Source organism: Bombyx mandarina, chromosome 05, assembly GCF_030267445.1.
Source record: "Bombyx mandarina strain Sakado chromosome 05, ASM3026744v2".
NCBI classification, from domain to species: domain Eukaryota; kingdom Metazoa; phylum Arthropoda; class Insecta; order Lepidoptera; family Bombycidae; genus Bombyx; species Bombyx mandarina.
Window position 1 is genome coordinate 17,931,378 of NC_143212.1, and position 21,941 is coordinate 17,953,318.

The 21,941-nt window shown below is 40.4% G+C and overlaps 1 protein-coding gene across 1 annotated transcript in view; it reads right to left on the reverse strand.

The window, feature by feature from the left end:
* Nucleotides 1-21,941, reverse strand: part of LOC114250701 (cell adhesion molecule Dscam2) — a 46,728-nt gene that overhangs the window by 15,692 nt on the left and 9,095 nt on the right. Inside the window, exons 6-19 of the mRNA XM_089727517.1 lie at nucleotides 19,963-20,103; nucleotides 18,454-18,568; nucleotides 17,930-18,146; nucleotides 17,631-17,838; nucleotides 12,441-12,594; nucleotides 11,974-12,125; nucleotides 11,768-11,858; nucleotides 10,462-10,643; nucleotides 8,663-8,808; nucleotides 7,904-8,039; nucleotides 6,958-7,077; nucleotides 6,665-6,874; nucleotides 6,395-6,539; nucleotides 1,001-1,149 (exon numbers count right to left, since the gene is read on the reverse strand). Coding sequence (XP_089583643.1) covers nucleotides 1,001-1,149; nucleotides 6,395-6,539; nucleotides 6,665-6,874; nucleotides 6,958-7,077; nucleotides 7,904-8,039; nucleotides 8,663-8,808; nucleotides 10,462-10,643; nucleotides 11,768-11,858; nucleotides 11,974-12,125; nucleotides 12,441-12,594; nucleotides 17,631-17,838; nucleotides 17,930-18,146; nucleotides 18,454-18,568; nucleotides 19,963-20,103 — 2,166 coding nt within the window. The remainder of the gene's footprint in view (nucleotides 1-1,000; nucleotides 1,150-6,394; nucleotides 6,540-6,664; nucleotides 6,875-6,957; nucleotides 7,078-7,903; nucleotides 8,040-8,662; nucleotides 8,809-10,461; nucleotides 10,644-11,767; nucleotides 11,859-11,973; nucleotides 12,126-12,440; nucleotides 12,595-17,630; nucleotides 17,839-17,929; nucleotides 18,147-18,453; nucleotides 18,569-19,962; nucleotides 20,104-21,941) is intronic.

The following is a 21,941-nucleotide window of genomic DNA, read 5'->3' on the forward strand; positions in this document are numbered from 1 at the left end:
ACTCTACTACTGCACGACCAGCTACTTTTATATTTAACAAATCAAATTTACTATCATCCTATACCTACTAACTTTAAAATTAACATATTTCAAATTAGCGGCTCTGAATTAATATTTTTAGCACCATGATTATTATTCAAGTAATGAATACTACTGCCACCGGTGTCAAATTTTGATACACCCACTCAATATGTAGTAAAATTTAGAATGATCCTGTCATGCTCAGATCACCTTGTCATTTCGGGGACTTTATAATATATGAAATCAATTGTCAAGGAGTAACCTCCAAAAACTTGAATTCTGGAGTTACGCACAGATCAACCGTAACTGAAACCGTTACTGCGCTGAGCGATGATGACCTAATGATGATAGAGTGATCACAGTGCGGAGACGTCCGTGCTCATATGGGCAGCGTGTTCATGAAAACTCTGCCCTGCCCTGTATGCCTGTAAGGGGATTACTTATTGGAATACAGATATTATGTACGATCTATTATTTTGAGTTAGTGGGTGCAAGTTTTGGCCACTTGATACCCTCGAACGAACATACAGCCGGCCATGTGAGCAGCAGGGAGCGCCCAGATGAATTCCTGCGACTTTCAGCAGTTGTTAGTGGTCATTTTTAACAACGGCTACTCTTAAAGTGAATGGTAATCCGTAAAACAAGCTTAGTCGTTTTTAATATTATCACATAATAACTTAAACGCATAGCTTTGAAATATTGATAATCTCTTGATTTAACTAAATTACGATAATAGAAAAACCCAATTAAATTATTATCTAAATTGAAATGTTATCCGATGGGAACACATTACCGAAATAAAAAGATAAAATTCAAAATTTTAATCCAGTAAACGATCTATCTGCGTGCTCGCCTTGGCAAAGTTTCATTCAAATGTGGCCAACGGCTTACGTGTGATTGCAAAACATCCAAACATCTTTACAAAATTGCATATTTATAATATTAGTGGGATTAATAAGCTTTTAAAAGTAAGTGGTACCTTCAACATGCAGGTACATCAATAGTTCACTGCTCCCGAACTGATTGCGAGCGTGGCACCGGTACTCTCCAGCGTCCAGTTTCTCTGCAGCTCTCAACTGAAGCGATGATTTCAGACCGCCTGCCGTCCGCGCTTCACTCACGGACCACCTTGCAGTCACAGGGCCAATGATCATTATGAACTATGCTTATTAGCGTTATAAAGAGGCATTAGCCATGCTATTGTATACCCTCCTTTCTTTAGCAAGAGCTTTAAGCTATTGCGAATAAATTATAATTTAAATTGAAAAACATTTCAGATGGATTGTTTGGAATATATGTATGTAAGCTTTGTGTTGACGTTGACGTTGACAGAACCATTAATATTTGGGTATGTAGGTAGGTATCAGAAAAACAATAAACCATTTTTAATAAAACAGATTGTGAATTAGCTTAATTGTAAAAGTAAAAAAGACGATTCAAATTTGAATATAAGAACAGTAAAGCATGAACATTTAATTGTCGATTCTCTGTTTTAGGTTAGTACATAGTTATTTCATTAGTTGATATTTGTTAAGTAAAACTTTAACTGTATTAAATAATAAAACTCTGTTTTAGATGAATCATATAGTGTTTTGTTTTAAGAAGAAGGATAATAGATAATCTTATAAATCGACAATTCATATACCTACATGTAAGAAAAAAAAATATTAACCGATACAATGGAGAAATTAAGATTTGAATTTATTATAAAAGCCAAACCGGATGATAATAAGACAAATATTTATGCCATAACCTCCATTACTGATACACAGAACCAAACTTTTCTCGTACCTAGAGAGTATCAATCAATGCATTTACACAAAGAAATATTAAAGCATGAAATATTTGACAAAATAAAAAAATCTCTACAGAAAAGGCACGATAAAAGACAGGTTTGGATAACATTAACCAAGGAAATGAAATCAATATATTTAGATGATGATAACTTACAATTTGATGGGTTTTTACTTGAAAAATTAGAACAAAGTCATGAGTCATCATCAACAGAACCAACCCTATTAAAAAAAAACAGAAAATAAGACAAGATTATTAGCAGAATTTTCAATAGAGAAGTTTTCAAGAAATACAACAAATGTTAAGCAATGGTTAAATACTTTTGAAAGTGAATGTGAACGTTTACAAATAGACACAGATTTACAAAAAGTTGAAATTCTAAGATTACTATTGGAAGATACTTGTAAAGATTGGTACGCCTCAATGATTATTAAACATACTATAGATTCAGATTGGTGTGTATGGAAGAAAAGTTTAAGTGATACATTTGCTGATAAAGGCTGGTCTCCAATCAGGTACGCTATGAATTTTAAATACATACAAGGATCAATTTTAGAATACGCTCTTAAAAAAGAGAGACTTTTACTAGAAATAAACAAATCAATAGATACACAAACCCTGATTTATTTAATTGCCACCGGTCTACCAATCTTCATAATGGATAGAATAGATAGAGAAAGCCTTAAAGAAGTAAATGACTTATTTAACTGCATTAGAGGACTAGAAAGTTTAACAAGGAAAAATGACACAAAGAAAAACTTAAGCACTGGAAGCAAATACAATAAACAAGAAATAAAACAAACTGAAAAAAAATCATGCAGGATTTGTGAGAATAAAGGAAAATTAAATAGATTTCATCCAGAAAATGTTTGCTGGTTCAACTATGAAAAAAAAACAATTGATGACAAAAATCATAGTTCTAATTCAATATTAAAAGTTGAACTGAGTAATGAAGATCCAAAAAACTAAAATTCCCTCCACTGATTGAGATTACAGTGATTCTAAATAACGCAATTGAAGCCAAGGGGCTGTATGATCCTGGTTCACGAATAACATTAATAAATTCAAAATTAGTTCAGGTAACAAACATGAAGCCAAATTTACACAATAAAATCAATAAGTGGAGGAGGTAAAACTAAAGGATTAATTACACTGGATGCTCAGTTATTACATAAGAAGATTAAAATAAATGCATTTATCTTTGAAAATGAAAATTTTGAGTATGATCTAATACTAGGACTGGATTCAATTTATAAATTTGGGTTGACTCATGATGAGAATTTAAATATCCAAATACATAAAGCAGATAATTTCAAAATAGGTAATAAAAATATCTTTGAAGATAAACAGATTGAAAAGATGAAAATAAATAGAGAAGAAAATGAATATGCAGTAAACTTTAATGAGGGTATAGATACAAACAAATTTAATATAGACACAGAATACTTAAATACTGATCAAAGAAAACAAATAAACATATTATTGGATAGTTACACGGATATTTTTGCTAAAAAGAAATATGACACTGGAAAAGTGAAGAAATATGAAGCCTATATAGATTTGCAAGTTGAAAAATACTGTTACAAAAGACCATACAGATGTTCAGTCCAAGACAAGATAGAAATAGAAAATCAAATCTCACAAATTTTAAAACATGAATTGATCGAGGAATCGTACAGTCCGTTTGCGGCACCTGTCACCTTAGCTTTTAAAAGGGATGAAGGAAAAAAAAGTAGGCTATGCATTGACTTCAGAGACTTGAATAAAATAATTATACCACAATCACAACCATTTCCTCTCATAGAAGACTTAATAACAAAAACAATAAATTGTAATTATTTTACAACTCTGGATATAAATTCAGCTTTTTGGTCTATCCCCTTAAGAATAACAGACCGATACAAAACTGGGTTTGTAACTCAAGAAGGTCATTACCAATGGACCTGTTTACCCTTTGGCCTAAAAATATCACCAGCCATATTTCAACGGATTTTGGGAAACATTATAAGAAAAAATGGGCTGACAGGATTTGCAGTGAATTTTATTGACGATATACTAATTTTTTCCAAGACGTTTGATGAACATATCACACACCTAAAAAAATTACTAGAGGCTATTCGAGAAGAAGGTTTCAGGCTAAAATTAACAAAATGTAAGTTTGCAGGTAATTCTGTTAAGTATTTAGGTCATATATTACAAAAAAATACGATTACACCTCTAAAAGACAATTTAAAATCAATAAAAGATTTTCCTGCCCCTCAAAATAGAAAACAGATACGACAATTCTTGGGGAAAATAAATTTCTATGGAAAATACATTCCGAGTGTCTCAACAGTTCTTGATCCTTTGCATAAACTGTTGCGGAAAGATCAGAAATTTAATTGGACAGAACAATGTGAGGATGCTTTCAGGAAAGTTAAAGATTATCTATGTTCCAAACCAATACTAGCCATTTATGATCCACAAGCACCAACATTTATTTATACAGATGCGAGTGCTATAGGCATAGGAGCAGTTTTGAAACAAATTCAGCGCAATGGCGAAGAAAAACCGGTAGCATATTTTTCTAAAAAACTAAATGAATCACAAAAAAATAAAAAAGCTATATTTTTAGAATGTTTAGCTATAAAAGAAAGCATAAAGTTTTGGCAACATTGGTTGATTGGAAATTATTTTACTGTCTATACAGATCACAAACCTCTAGAAAAGTTAAATATAAAAAACAGACCTGACGATGAATTAGATGATATGTCACATTATCTGTCGCAATATAATTGTGAAATAAAATATTTTCCTGGAAAAAATAATACAGAAGCAGATTGTCTCAGTCGAAACCCAGTGTTGGACATTGATGCAAATAATGAAGATAACTTAAAAACGGTAAATATTATTAATATTCATGACATAATATATGATCAAGCACAAAATTTGCAAATAAAAGAACCTAAAAAGAACATTATTTTAGAAGACGGAATTTATTATAAAAAAATTGGAAAAAATAGAAAAAAAATAGTTCTAAGCGAAGATTACAGTAAAACTATAATAAAAAAGACCCATGAAATATATTGTCATGCCGGAATAAATCAAATAGAATCTAAAATAAAACCTTATACTGCACCGAATCTATCAGAAAATATTAAAAATATATGCCAAAACTGCGAGATATGCATAAAAAATAAAACAAGGTTAAATAGAAAATATGGCTCTATGTCGCAATTAGGCCCAGCTATTAAACCCTTTCAAATAATGTCACTGGACACAATAGGAGGATTTGGGGGTCAAAGATCAACAAAAAGATATTTACATTTATTAGTAGACCACTTCACTAGATATGCATATATCCTATGCTCTAAGAATCAACATGCTCGAGACTTCATCAAACTTCTGGAAAATATTCCTAAAGAAGAAACAATAGACATCTTACTCTCTGATCAATATCCAGCTTTTAATTCAATTGAATTCAAAAACTACCTTAAAAACCGAGATATTCAATTAATACTTACAGCAGTGGACGCACCGTTTTCAAACGGTTTAAACGAAAGGCTAAACCAGACTATTGTGAACAAAATAAGATGCAAAATGAATGAATTAAAAGGAAAAACAAATTGGTCAAAAATAGCAGAAGAATGTAGAAATAGGTACAACGAAACAAACCATTCTGTAACAGGATTTTCTCCTAAATATTTGCTATCTGGTGAGTCTACAGATTTATTACCACATGAATTAAAAGAAAAACAGTTATTAACAAAAAGTTTGGAAGAAGACAGGAAAATAGCACTTCAAAGGTCAATAAAATCACATGAATATAATAAAACTTTATTTACCAAGAATAGATTACAACATCAATTTAAAAAAGGAGATAAGGTATATGTCGACTATAGTAACAAATTGAATAAAAAAAAATTGGATGAAATTAGAATTGGTCCCTTTGAAATTGAAGAAAAAATATCGGATTCAGTTTTTAAAATAAATACTGGCCGTGGCACAAGATCTATCGGTCTATATCATGTCACAAAGCTCATTCCTATGCTTGATGATTTTTAGATTTTGCACCAAAATTTTACAAAGTAGAAAGGAAAAAATAAATAAATATGTATATATTTTTTCATTTCGAAGGGGGGTGATGTAAGCTTTGTGTTGACGTTGACGTTGACAGAACCATTAATATTTGGGTATGTAGGTAGGTATCAGAAAAACAATAAACCATTTTTAATAAAACAGATTGTGAATTAGCTTAATTGTAAAAGTAAAAAAGACGATTCAAATTTGAATATAAGAACAGTAAAGCATGAACATTTAATTGTCGATTCTCTGTTTTAGGTTAGTACATAGTTATTTCATTAGTTGATATTTGTTAAGTAAAAGTTTAACTGTATTTAATAAATAAAACTATGTTTTAGATGAATCACATAGTGTTTTGTTTTAAGAAGAAGGATAATAGATAATCTTATAATATATGTATATGTATGAAACAAACAGGCTCAAAATCATACAGTGAGAAAAAGAAAAAAATAGATTGATCATAAGCTAAAGAAAAAAATTTTAGAGTATATTTGTAAATTAGTCAACATTCACAAACCTAAAAGAGTTGAGATCGAGTTTGACTCCTCGGTGTGACCAGTGGACACTCAGAGGAGCGTCTCCTGACGCATCGCAGGTGAGTGTGGCGCTCTGTCCGCGCACGCACGACACGTTGCCGCCCGGACCCTCCAAGTGAGCTGCTTCTGGACAGGACATTCAACAGGAACAATATAGTTATTTACTACGTACAAATTACACTCGATATCTATTATAGAATAACGTAAAGTATGTGCAAGAAAACACAAAAGAATTGAAGTCCCCTTCTTACCGTGAACTGTAATATTGAGGTGTTTGACCAGGGGAGGACCCACTCCATTATCAGCTTGACACCGGTAGAGGCCCTGATGAGCTCTAGCAGCAGTCCCGGCAGATAAGGTCCCGTTATTGGCTTGCAAGCCGAGCTCTGGACTAGAGCTCCATTCAACGGTTCTCACTTGTTCCCACTGCTCAGTGCTTTCTCCTATTGAGATTCCATCACCTATATTGAAAAAATTATGCTCAAAAATTATTTTCTATTTTTTAAATAATTTTCAGAAATTTGAAATTATGTTAAAACATTACCTATTTTTCTGAACCAAACTATGTCAGGTGTGGGGTATCCTTTTGCAGCACACTCTATAAGAAGTGGGGCTCCGAGCAGTACTGCGGCCTCTTGTGGCTCCTTCACCCAGCTCGGCGCCACTGAGCGGTGCCACATTCATCATCATTAATATTGGTATCGTAATGACGGACACCTCAGGATTACCGATCGATCTACATATACTATCATGTTTTACATTCTCTTTTTTGTTGTGTTATTGACATTTTTTATTCAAAGGAAAGAATAAAAAATTGTTTAAATTATTTTGTTGATAATTCTAATGCTCTTCGATACAACTAAACGAAGAAACAAACAAACAAAGAGAAAATCTGTTGACAAGTAGACGGGGTCAAGGCACTCAACTGTTGTGTACTTGCCTATACTCGTAGAGCTATAGAACAGACACTCGTACAGACACGTTATCAAAATTAGAATTATTGATTATTGGACAAGTCCAAGTTTAGGTACATCGACTTGATTATAAGTGGCGATTAGAAGTCACAAGTGTCATAACGTGAATGTTGCCGAGTTCATTCCGAGACCCGACATTGATGTTTCAACTATACAATTTAACGGCTGCCCCGCTCTTTAAGTCGGAACGAATATTATGAATACTTCCTAATCGCACCCGTGCCACCTTGCAACACACCCTAACATCAGTACTTAAAATATGTAGGGAGATTGTAGAATATTACAGTACTTTATTTAAAAGAGAGGGTGCGAATTTATTCTATGACTGCTCACTTACGTTATGATTGCTGCCACTTTCATCCCAATAATGCGCCATGTTTATCGTTCACGAGAATTGGATTACATAAGAGTTTTGTTAGAAGTTTACGATTATTGTCTACACTTAAACGTTTGTCTTTATTTTCTAAAAGAAATGAGCGAGTTGTTAGCCGCGTCGCCGCCATCGCGTTTGATTACCTTTGACGCTGAGCGTGGCAGTGTAGTTGACGGAGGCTGCGTGGTTGGAGACGCGGCACGTGTAGGCGCCGCTGTGACGAGACGTCAGCTCGGAGAACATCAGCAGGGAGAACTCGTTCAGACTCTTTTCTTCTATCTAGTGTCATGATTTTTTTTATGATTGAAGGAATACTGGTGGCCCGGAGGCCGTTCCAGTTTCACTAGGACAGGTGCCCGAGCAAAGGCTCAGCCATTACGGGTGGTAATTGCCAACAGCTACCCGAGCGCCTCCAAAGGAGACCTAACAACTCAAGATTAACTGCTTCGCGAATGAATCTACTGCCGGATCGGAATTACGACCCGCTGAGAAGATCCGGCGTGAAACTCCGCGGGCTGATGTTTAGGTTAGGTTGCCCGTCGACCTCTTTGTCGAGTTCGACGAGTACGGTTACCGGGGTCCCCAAGCCTGCTCCTAGTGTTAGAGCAAAAGGCGTCTAATGCAACGGTTATTGAATCTGATGGATCCGTAAGGACGTTTTTTAGGGTGTTGACGGTGACTGGCTCCTGCTTAATCAGGATTCAAGGAGTAGTCAGCGGCGGCAACAATAAGGCGATCATGACACATGCGTCATGATATTACACCAGTACAAGAACTGAACCATCTAAAGTAAGGCATTCATCACAATTCGATAACGAGTTTCATTTTAAATCAATTAATGTGCAATCTCTCTTACACAACTTCCTTACGGTCACAGTAATAGGTAAGATCGATACTAGTACCTGCAAGTTAGACGGCAGAGGAGCCCCGTCCTTGAACCAAGAGAAATACATGGGCTTGTCCCCGGAGGAGACTCCGCACAGCACTTGCACAGAGCTGCCTTCCGTCAGCTCCGATGAAAACATGAACGGCGAAATCTTTGGTGGATCTATGACGGGAGGAATCGTCTGTGATATCTTATCTCTATCTTTATTGACAGTCGAAGGCAAGCCAGCGCACTGTCAGTCCACCGGACTTCAAGCATCTCTCGAGGACCACAGTCATCGAAACGTGAATGTGGCCACCCACCTTGACACATGGGGTGTAAGTCGTTAAGTTGTATAGCAATAGCGACTGACGCACCCATCAAATCAGAATGCATGATCGCTTAGCGTCAGAAATGGACAAGATGGCGGCAACTACATGTGCTGTCTCACGACACGTGCAGTACGCACCAACACCTACAACACCTATGATGGAGTCTGTACGCCTACTGCCTATGGTCTCTGATAACGACTTATAACCAACTATATCGTGAACATGTCTGTGCATGTATAAAATAAAGTCAATTTATTTCAATTGCACATTATATAGGGATAAATATCTAACAATAAAATTAATTACATTAAAAGTTTTTAAATTTAAAATACAATATAAAATTAAATTAAGATGGATTCAATGGACCAGTTTCCGATGAAATTGGACGGAAGTTACTCTTATCTGAGACATCCCTCTTCCTATCACCCTTCTACCACTGTAGGCATGAGGTTGACCGGGAGGCTAGAGCGTCCTACGATTATGTATGTTAAAGAATATCGCCAATACTCGCGATGAATGCGTTCCGGCATATTAAAGGCGTTCTATGGTAAGGTTGTCATGTTCAGGTGATATGGCCTTTGTCGTAATTTAAAAGCTCGCCCGTCGTCCTGCGCAGTACTTAAGAGACCGCCGCCTCGTAACTCTAGCTCACTCATCCCGGGGTCTCCAGACTCAGGCCACGACTCAACTGTGAAGTACTCCCTAAAAATCTCCGCAGTCTCATTACTCTCACACACCCTCCATACTACCTGGCAAGCTCGCACCACACTTCAAAGCTTCGTTTCCTTCCAAAAGGCCCTTAAAATCCTTGCTGACACATACATACGTTGCTGAATACATTTTTATTTGATTTTGGTTGTCCTGGCACCACTCAATTTCCTTTTTAAAAAAAAATGTGATCCGTCACGGGACGCCTGACAGATGTGAAACATCGACATTATTTTGTAAAAGTAATATGCAGAAAAGAACAGATTGTGATAGGAACTAAATATGTCATAATGATAAAATAAAATATTACGAAAAAATAATTTGTTTTCAAGTAAAACACAGGTTATGTGTACTGTAGTAAACAACACTGTATACACTACGGAGTATACACTATAGGTATCCGAGCTCAGTGTAGCGAGAGAGATGGCTTAACGCCGGATCGAGTGGGAGAGAATCGCACAGTCGATTGCGTATGGCGACGCGTCGCCACACCGTACACACTACTGCATATAGACTGTATATATATACCATCATATAGCGTGGCGACGCGTCGCCACGGCATGCGTCGTCACGCCAGAAATCGGTTTACGTGCGGCTATAGATGTTTCACATCAAAACTCTTCCGTCCTCAGTCATCCTTTCATGCATACCACCTTTCTTAGGCTTGCCATATACATAGCGCGCTATCACGCAAAGCGGGACTGTACGGGAATCGCACCACTGCCACACACTACTGTCACGGCTGACCGTCGTCCTCTTTAACAAAAAGTGAGACATTATTTGAGCGCATACTAACTTCGAACTTGTATCTCTATATCTCTGCGGGCCGCGGGACCGGAGGGCGCGGCGACTGCGCAGGCGTAGTGTCCGGCATCGCTAGGCAACGCCGGCGACAGTCGCAAGGCTGCCCCCCGAGTCGACACCCGCCCCGTGCCTCCCACCGCCGTGCCGGACCCCCGCACCCACCATGTTACTGAACTGCACAAAAATAATTGCTGGTTGGAGAGCTCCACATGCACAAATTTTTTTACTGGTGGTAGGACCTCTTGTGAGTCCCCACGGGTAGGTACCACCATCCCGCCTATTTCTGCCGTGAAGCAGTAACGCGTTTCGGCTTGAAGGGTGGGGCAGCCGTTGTAACTATACTGATACCTTAGAACTCATAATATCTCAAGGTAGGTGGCGGCATTTAAGTTTTGATGTCTTTAGGTTCCGGTAAGCACTCCACGCCAGGTGGGCCGTGAGCTCGTCCACCTACTTAAGCAAAAAACTAATTATGTGGTGTCGTGGGACACCAGGTAAGAACGAAGTTCCTTCGGCTAAGGTAGAATCGACACAATTTGCAAAAACAAAATCGTGCTCAATTTTATGTTGGTTTTCTTGATTTTTCTCTTAAATTTTGCTGATTAGTTTTTATTTAAGTACAGGAAAGTATTTAGGAAATTCAGTATTTTAGGAAATAATAAATTACGTAAAATAAAAATAAAATCGTAATTCAAATTATCAATTAAAATAACAAAATATGTCTCTTTATTTTTGTTTGACAACATAAAATTACATAGAAATAGAAATAATTACAAAATAGAGAGAGAAGGGATGAGAGAACGAAAAGAAAGAGGGAGAAAGACAAAGGTATTATACACTACTCGCTTGTGTATGCGACTGTCGCGCCTGCGCACGTCTCATTTAACGGTTTTATTCCACGCACTTTTTTCCACGGATTTTTTCTTACGGTTTTACTATCACATTTTTTTCAGTTCGGTCGCGCAGCAAAATCCCTATCCCCTCCAAGCCTGCCGTAAGGAACTTCGTTCCAATAAAAAAAAATATTTAGCAAAAACTTTTTTTTTGTATATTTTTTTGCAACATTGCAATACATCATCCAACAATATTTGTTCGATGTTATGAGGAACAATGACAGGGGTCTGTCTGCCAGAAAGAAGCAGCTGCAATGAAGACCTTTCAAATATCGACGTTGAAATATTAATTTGCTTTTGGTGAAGTAAAGCGATATTTGAGTAGGCGAGGGAGCGGGGGTGCCCGCGCGACTCGCTCGTTCGGTGCGTGTAAGAGGAATGATCCTAGAATGCACCTCTATAGACCTGATCGGATATCCGGCATAGGGACAGTACAGCGTCACGTTGTCGCCCGCCACCACCCGCACCGGACCCAGCGCGCGGATCGAAGGAGGACCTGATACAACACAGACAATGCCATGTCACTAATGGGTTGTACACTACTTGTGTAATGACGGTATGCATTCATTTGTTTAGGATCAATTATTGCTAAGAAGTAAATGTGTAGTGACCGTAGATGTTGAGCCTGGCGGAGTGCTCGGCGCGTCCGAGGCGGTTGTGCGCGCGGCACGAGTAGCGGCCGCCCGCCGCCGCCGTCGCCGCGCTCACGTTCAGCGCAGACGCCACGTCGCCGCCCGCCGACGACTCCTCGCTTATGAAGTACCTGAGCAGTACACGCAATACACTGCTGTGCTGTGTACCTACTGAACATGGAAAACTAAAGTAATGAAAGAGCCCTCCACCTCTATAAACCTAATAACTGTGCAATCGTACGTATTAACAGCTGTAACTAATGATTGTAACCTTCAGTACACATCCTAAAGTGACTACATAATGGTTATACTCAAATGCATCGTATTCCGTGCACTGTGCACCGTGTAATTTGAAATTGGCATCAACATGCTTCTCGTACTACGTGAGGTCCATCTGAAGCAGCTCCTGTAATGAACCATATGAAAGCGTTACTAAAGCGGCGTACCGGTGTTGGTTTCCGAACTGATCCAGGGGCTGTCCGTCGAGCAGCCACGAGATCCTGGGCGCCGGGGAGCCCGAGGCAGCGCAGCGCAGGGACACGCTGCCCCCCGGCCGGAGCGCCTGCTCTATGAAGGTGTAGTGCAACTCCGGCGCTGAGTCTGTTCGGAACATTAATACTCTACATCAACTACATACAATAATTCGTTCGTCATATCAGCTTATTGTCAAAGCTGTCATTAAAAATACAATTGATTTTAATCGATTTGAAATCGATAATCATATTACTTTGTTAAGTAATAATAGACTATTTCTTTATTTATGTATATAATCGTAATTAAATTCGCCGTATACCGCACTTGTATACAACAAGTATAAATCGCTCATTTAATTACTTTGCATTCATTACCTAGTGCAAGGTTTTTCTTTTTATAATCCTGTAATCGATTATTTAAATCGATCACACCGCTAAACCGACAAAAACTAATTTTCTCATTTTTCTCCGGTCCCAGTAAAAGGATTGAGGTGATATTTTTAATTCTTATATAAAAAAATATGACAAAATTTTTAGACTACATTCCAAATTATTACATTTTTGGCCCACGATTTTCCGTCTCCTTTAATACGTTTCGATGTAGTCTCGGGCGCGCTTACTATTTCCTAACATCATTACAGTTTTGTCTCGCGCCGCCGCGCCGCGTGTGTGTGCTCTCCAAATGTAAGCTGTGCGCTTTGTGTTGTGAAGTGCTGAAGTGAAGTGAAGTGGCCGTTTTGTTGAATGCTCAATTAAACACACCTTGAAAAGTTTTTTGAAGTGATTCAATTTTGGAAATTTGCTTGAGGTTAAAAGACAACTTAAAGCAGAATACTATTATAATTATGTAGCATTTATGCTTGGGTCTCATTATTTCAAAATATCACATCCAATACAAACTTTAAAAGAAAAAATAAGATTACTGTTTTCATGTCAATATTTTTTTTTATTTTACATTAAATTGTGTATATTTCACGGGCTGATGCAGTATTTAATTAGGGGATATACTCCGAGTGAGTCTCCGAGTGGAGGCCAAACATCCGCTTGTTCTCTGTAATTGAACCGACGCTCATCCGAGTCGCAGGAGGCTGCCGGGCGGCGGCGCTCCGTGTCACACTCTTACCCGTCCGTTATTAACTAGTACTGTCGTCGCTATTATGAATAACAAACGAATTGTTACTTGTTGTTACGTTGTAACTGCTCGCCAATGTGAATATGAAATCTGTATGTTTCTAAGGCGTGTTAATTATATTCTATAATCGAGGGTAAAAAGCTAATTTATGATCACAATAGTACCTAACTATAATATAATAGTATACGCTCAGTACGCGTGATCGTAACGTGCTTGTTTCAAAATATGTATATGCATCAAAACTGGTAGGCAGCGGCTTGGCTCTGCCCCTGGCATTGCTGAAGTCCATGAGCGACGGTAACCACTCACCATCAGGTGGGCTGTATGCTCGTCTGCTTACAAGAGCAATAAAAAACAAAACACTGTTCAAAATGGATCAGTAAACAGAGTCGTTTTGACTGTCTTTTATTTCGTCCCACTACCTTTTTGAATATTGGGATCCATCTAAACTATCCCAAAATGGTCCTGTCGGTGCTGCGGTATGGATCCCCAAGTTTAAAATCCCCTTAAAATACAAACTCCCTCAGACTTCCTCTGTGTACTCTGGTGAAGCTGTTGCTCTTTTAGAAGCAGCTCTTGTTATTAAAACCCGCGGTCTAAATAAATCAATAATTTTTTCGGACTCCTTAAGCTGTCTTCAAGACATAATTAAATTTCCATCGCATTCAAAAGTCAATTTAGAAATTATATAAAAAATTAAAGAAACTCTATTTCAATGTCGCTGCTCCGGTCTTGATGTCACTCTCGTCTGGATCCCAAGTCATAGCGGAATTAGTGGGAATATGCTTGCTGACTCCTGTGCTAAGGAGGCTTTTATCATGGGCTGTAACAACAAAATTTTTCCTCGAGATTTACATTCCCTGGCAAAACCTGATATGCTTCAATCTTGGAATGAAAGCTGGCAGATTTCTCGTCAGTCAGTAGGTAAGCATCATGGTAACTTACAACCGACCCTGCCCTCTAAGCCTTGGTTTTCCTCCCACTGCCACCTCCCTAAAAAAATTGTCTCAGCTATAATCCGTCTTAGACTTGACCATGTTTGCTCCCCTGTTTTTCTTGCCAAAATTAGAGTCCGTGACCATTCTTTTTGTGAGTGTGGATTAGATGAGGGACCCTGGATCACATTTTCTTCGACTGCCCCAATATCGTATGCCCTCTTTATGATATCCTTCCCAATGACATTCCCCGGCCTATTAATATTAATAATTATTTATTAACTTTAGTCTATTCTAAACATGTAAATATTCTGTGTACATTTTTATCTGCTAATAATATTTATCTCTAAAGTAGTAAGTCTAACATATATTTGTTTGTGCTGTTCGTAAAACCACAGATTCGCGTATGGAAAAACCGACCAAATTTATTTGTATTTAGATTTAGTAATTTTTTCCCTCTCTAAGCACCTGTCATTTTTGTAAATACTTTGACATTGGCAAAATCAATGCCAAAGGCGTTGGAGCCAAATTATTAAAAAAAAAACAGAGTCATTAAATAAGACCGGTGGCGGTGCTCTCGGCTCATACCTCCAGCGCTAAGGGTTCCCGCGGCTTACTGCACCGGACCCTTAGTTCAGCTTCAGCATACTGAAAGCACCTTAAGGTGTTTGTTGAAGCTTCCAACTGTCAGCAAGTAGCGCGACAGGCTTCTCGGATCCCCCTAGAGTGCAGTTTCGTGTATCGTCTGATCGGCGCATTCTGGTCACCGCGCGACAGAGAGATGCAGTGGACACGAGGAGACAACAGTGCCGCTACATACGGGCCTCGCGGGCCTCCTGTTCTCTTCGTCAGAGGTGAGCAACAGTGTTTTTTTTTTTTTTTTTATTGCTTAGTTTTGGTGGACGAGCTCACAGCCCACCTGGTGTTAAGTGGTTACTGGAGCCCATAGACATCTACAACGTAAATGCGCCACCCACCTCGAGATATAAGTTCTAAGATCTCAGTATAGTTACAAGGGCTACCCCACCCTTCGAACCGAAACGCATTACTGCTTCACGGCGGAAATAGGTGTGGTGGTGGTACCTACCCGTGCGGACTCCCAAGAGGTCCTACCACCAGTGATTACGCAAATTATAATTTTGCGGGTTTGATTTTTATTACACGATGTTATTCCTTCACCGTGGAAGTCAATCGTGAACATTTGTTGAGTACGTATTTCATTAGAAAAATTGGTACCCGCCTGCGGGATTCGAACACCGGTGCATCGCTACATACGAATGCACCAGACGTCTTATCCTTAAGGCCACAACGACTTCATAAGTGTCTCGGGAATCTATCGTTTTAAGTGGTTTTTAATTAAGTTTTTTTTTGGTTGGAGAGATGTGTGAACCAGTTTCGGTCCACCTGTTGTTGAGTGGGTACTGAAGCTCCCAGACAGCGTGAGAGTGAACACGCGTTTTGTGACGTGAGGTCGAAGTCTTAATCGTTTTGTACAATAGCGGCATGAACAGGCGACGCAGTGAAACCCGACCGAGCAAGCTCACAGTACGCCTTATAGGTACCATTAGGATAAACATACGGTGGGAATAAAAAGGCATCGCTGAGTGTAAGCACATTGATTAGTTAAACCGACTCGTTGTGTACCGAGGACGGTCGCCGACCCCTCCCCCCGGCTACACACCCCTCCCTGGTCTATTGTCACCGCCGAGACACAATGCTGGCGCGGGCCTTCCTGATTGATTCCGCCTCAGACACTACACCGACAATGAGATTGATTGAGTTCCGCTGTGGGTCTCACCCTGCCCCCTCGCGTCGCTGGCCCCCACCCCCACCCCCCACCCTCGTCAGCTCTCATCTAATAAACCGGTATCGATGTATTTCGTTAAGATTTTTCCCGCTCGATTTGTGCTCTATTCAAACGAAAATGTTAGAGATTTCTTTTTCCGATTTATTGAAGTAAATGGATTATATTTTTGAGGCTTTCTTACGACGAGACTGTTGTGTCTTTACCCATACATATAAATAAAATAAATTCAGAATAAAAATCATTGGTGTGTAGCGGTCTGGCTGTAAACTTGGCATTGCTGATGTCCATGAACAACGGTAACCATTCACCATCAGGTAAGCTATTGGGTCGTCTGTTTATAAGGGTTAAATTTTTGGACTTGAAAGTGGTGGTGAGACTTATATGTGGTTTTATTACGAAATACAAACATTTTTTTTTTAATAACTTTGTAACCCTATTTTATTTTTACTCTTACAAGTTACACATCGATTTTTAGTTCTTTAAACATTAGGTAAGTATAATTTATATAATTCAAACACAGTGTAAAATGTTTTGCATGGGATTATTTCTTTCGCCGGTTGTGTTTAATTATTGTTTATTTCATTTAATTTTATACATAGCTGTGTAGTGTGTAAGTCAGTAGTTCAGTATAATTAAAGACGTCGTACAGACAGTACGTGTTTTAATCAACAACATCTACTCTCCACACCTCAGTTGCATGGTCATCTGTATGTGTGTATGCAGCTCTGTCTGTCGTAGCCATCACTCTGGTTCGACTTCGTAGACCATGTAGCCAACGGAGGTGACGCTACGCCGTAGCCACATTTTCCATTTATTTCGAAACATTCTGATTTTAAAATATTGTACTTCTTCCACTGATTTATCTTGTTTAATTAATATCGTAACTATACATTCAGTTAAAAAATTCTCGGGACTGAATGATTCTTTTTCTTGTTGTTGTTAGATCGGCACAACTTTTAGTAGTGCTTATTGCGAGTTTCACAATGAAGATGAACACTGTCTTACTTTTTTTGCTTTGTCATAAAATTGATCATCGCCTATAGACTGTCGTGTAGGAAATTACTGAACAGTTACGGTGAATCGGTTTTATCAAAAAGACGTGCTTATTGAGATATGATGCAGGAGTTGCCTCGCTCTAGTAGGCTATCAACATCTGCAATTGAAGTTATCATCACAAAAGTGAAGCAAATAGTAACGGAAAATCCTCATTCAAGTTTGAGAAGGTCAAGATGAAACCTCATATAAGTTTTCAAATCCAAAATAGAAGGAGTTATCTTAGCTTAACTAACCTCCAAGCCTGAGTTCTAGATCAGCGTGTGCGCTGTCGTGAGGTCGTCGCGCGAAGCACTGGTAGAGGCCGCGGTGCGAGCGGCTGACGGAGCGCAGCAGCAGCGCGGCGCCGACGCCCGCGGCCGCGCCGTCGTGCAGCCACGCCAGCCGCGCCACCGGATCCGACGCCGAGCAGTTCAGCCGCACCGTGCTGCCGGTCTCCGCCACCTGCACGCAACCACCCGCAGACATACAGCTGTCTGCCAATGCTCTGTGTGTCGCTGTGTGTTCGTTGTGGGTTGAATGATGAAGGTCGCACCAGCACCGAGGGGCCGACGGTGACTGTGAGTGTGTCGGTGACGTGTATCCTGAGCTGCGCGGTGGCGTCTCCGAACACGTTGTACGCCTTGCACAGCCAGGCGCCGGCGTGCTGGGGGCGCGCGCGGGGCAGGCACAGCGCCGCGCCGCCCGCCCACCACCACGCCTCCGGAGACGACTCCACCGGCTGCAGCCGACCCGCCACCTCGCGATACCACCTGGCGTTTATATCATAGAGCATTGCACCGACGTGTCGCCGACCTGGCCTTTACTGCACATTCAAATATTATAGTAGATACAGAATGAATCGGCATATAGTCATACAATAGCTCCAAGGTTTCAAATGCTTAGCCATTCATATACTACTCAATAAACTTTAATTAGGTATTAATACTTTTATACATATGTAAGTACTTAAATATAGTATAAAAAAATCTCAGTTCAGAAGCTTCTAGGATGTAAGGAGTATCAGAAGATCGCTAGATCTTCTTGTATTATGTATTAGATCCGCAGTAATAGTCTCACGAGTAGGTGGGCGGCGGGTGGTCGGCGGCGGCGCAGGGCAGGCACAGCGCGGAGCCGGCGCGCGCGGTCAGCTCGCTCGCGGACACGAGCCCCGGGGCCGCGCCGACCGCGCTCGCTGCGACACACGACATGTACCGTTCACAATTACTTACAGAACTGGGAAGTTTTCAAGGAAAAGCCAAGGGTTCCTACGTAGCAATAGCCCGTCGGGTGACTGAGCTGCTGAGAGAGAATGTCGGACTAACAGACCCGTCCACCTCAACCTACGATACCTATTTTGCTACGGAATGCAGGCGTTCGTATGACCCACCTGACGGTAGGTCATCTTAATAGATCATCTTAACCCATCATTTATTTTAATAAACATCGTTTGTAGAAGACCCCTCAAAGCGAATAGTGAACTGCGCGGAGGACAGTGCATTCCCTGGAAACTATGGTACGTAAGTAACGGTAGGAACGTGGTAGGAAATAGCTCTGGATGTATTCTGTGGTTGAGTACAGCGACCGTGCGGCGACCGTGCGGCGACAGCGCCGGCACCGGGCGAGCCGGGCCACGATGGACAGGAAGTGACGGGATTTTCTCAAACGTTTCCACAGATCACACGGTTCATAGAATCCGTATTAAAAGTAACATTTGGCATTTGAGAGATTGGTTCACTGTCTCCAATCAATACATCCTCCGGTTGTTGTACGACGATGTGTATATTGTATATAGGGTGTGGTCGTACTCCATATGCATCCCCGTGCGTTATCAGATTATGGTCTGGTGCAGAGTGACACTGTAATTAACATCGAACCACAAACCGCCGTTAATTGAACAGTATGAATACCGTCCACCTAGCGACGCCGCGTCGTTCAACCTAATTATTTATACATTATTGTGTTGTGACGTTACTGAAGAATGTCAAGAGCTATGACAATTTTTTTATTATTTATGGAGTTCTGTATTGTTTACAAACTAAAAAGATATTATCCAGGACTGAATTTTTACAACGCCGTTGCACCGCTGTGGGGTCGTGTTTAGTGCATGCTCAGTGGAGGTAGAACAGTTATTATATAATTTAACTGAAGCTTTGAACTCGTACCTCGGGGCGAGCGGCAACACTCACACTGTGATACCTATGGGACCGCCCGGGTACCAATTACCACCAAGTGGGTCATGAGCGCCTTTGACCATCAAAGCAATTAAATAAAAAAAATATATATAAAACTAGATTATCAATTCAATGTTAGACATAGGCGGTTAGAATTTCGATGAATACGCTCTAGACCCGAGCTGCGAGCGAGGCTCGGCGCGGGACCTCGCTACGACTACGAACAGTGACTGAAATCCTTCTTAATGGTGACCGCATGACTTTATGGGTGGGTTTTTTAATAAAATCAATCAGGACGCATGTCTTCCTTAACGAGCGAAACGGTCATCCGGAATTACGTACGAACCAGAGTAAAATTCTTAACTAAATGATTTAGCATTTGAAATTTAAAATGAATTTGAAATGAAGTAATGACCTGTGACGGTGAGCGTGGCCGGCTGCGAGCGCCTGGTGACGGAGCTGAGCGAGTGCCGCGCCAGACAGCTGTAGGGGCCCGCGTCCGCCGGCGACACCGCGCGGATTAGCAGGCTGCTCCCGGCGACCACGTACCGGGACTCTGCCCCGCACCACACACCCACTTATAACTTATTGTGTGTGCACACACCAGCTTCCTTACTTAAAGTACCAACTAACTGCTTAAATATTTAGTTCCGTCTTCCAGTTCCGTAGCTGAGAATGAGAGTATCTACTTCAAGACGCGCCGTCGAAGCTTCGATTGCTCACTGCCTCTATTGTTGTTGATTCCAATGATTAGAGTCACGCGGTCCAGTTTGAAATATGGGACAGCGGTCATACAATGCAACTAGAACTTCGGTCTCATATTACAAGGTGGCAGGCGGCATTCCCGTTATGGTATCCATGGGCTTCTGTGGCAACTACTAAAGACCGAGTGGCTAGCTTGTTGAAAAAAACTGTGCAGCATTTCCAGCAGGCTGTACTAATTAAGAACGAGACATGAAGTAAAGGTTTTTCTCAATTGGAGTATGATATATTTATTATTGAAAGGAAATCAAGCGAGTACACGTGGCTAGAGCTGTATACTATGTAATGTCCGTCGTGACTCGTGCGGTAGATATCGGGCGGGCAGCTGAGGCCGGGTCGTGCAGTCGGGATGATAGATTTATCCGCATCCGGTGCGACGCCACGATTTATATGTGTGACCTTATTACTTCCGGCCGCAATGAAACCTCTGCGTATTTTATCCCTTATACTTTTCTCCCTTTGATAAATTCACAACGTTACGTTTTTTCTATCCCTCCAACCAAGGGTGACGCTGAGCTCCTACAACATGAGCCCAGCGCCCTTCGTTAGTTTGCCAGTTGGTTGGTTGGTTATTATAAACGGCCGACATTCATCTGTGTGAGTCTAGCGATGCACAACCAAAGAGCATCCGGTTGCGTTACGAAACCGAAACGTTTCTTCAGCGCGCTCACTGTCTTAATCGCGCGCACAGTACATCTGTGAGCGAACTGTGGAGACTTTGATTATACTGTTGCCGGCGTAGGAAACTTCAATTACATTCCATTGCTAGAGATACACACTCAATTTGTTTTGACAGACGAGTTGAAGCTTCTTCCTCTATAGATAAACTTATTGTTCCGTAAGTTTCATTTTGGGTGCTCCAAAGAATTGTAAACGCTAGCGTCCACACCCTTTATGACACATCATCCATCACCGAAGAAGTGTTCACACGTACCAAGCGAGGTAACGACCTATCGATACTCCTAAAGAACAAGGCTCCCATAACAAACCTAATATAGGAGTGAACCGCTTCATCTCTTTCCAGATATAATGCTCTTGAGGTGGTCCGTGTAGCGGGAGATACGGGGTTTGTCCCGGCGTGTTCCAGAGTATCCCAAATTAAACACTCCACCAACAGTTTAATAGTTTGTATTTGGTAAGAAGCACAAGCACAGGAAAGCAGAAAGAATATGTGGATAATTATAAATTCAAAATGAAAAATATTTATTGGCAGTAGAACGATTGTTTACAATATTAAAGCAGTGTCACATGCGTCGCAAGCGAAAGCGTGGTGCGGACTGGCGGGCGGGAGATGACGTGACCGGCCGTCGTACGAGTCGAGCTTTTACGTTTTGTTTATGCACATTACACCGTACGATTTTTTTGCATGTCTGCCACTGTGTGGAGGACGCCACACTCTGAAGAGGATTAGTCCAAGTCGCAGCCACATTCGGTTAATGATCTCGTGAGCCTCAGAAACTTTGAAACGATCCGTCTCCGCGTCGCGACTTCACATCTTGTTGTCGAACTCATTAGTGCTACTATGGCTTGACGTAGGTGCTGTGTGCTTGTTATTAGTCACTTATACATCAGCGACAGTTCATTTCAGTCGAAGTCGACGAGTTAATGTTGAGACATGGTGAGGTTGAAGAA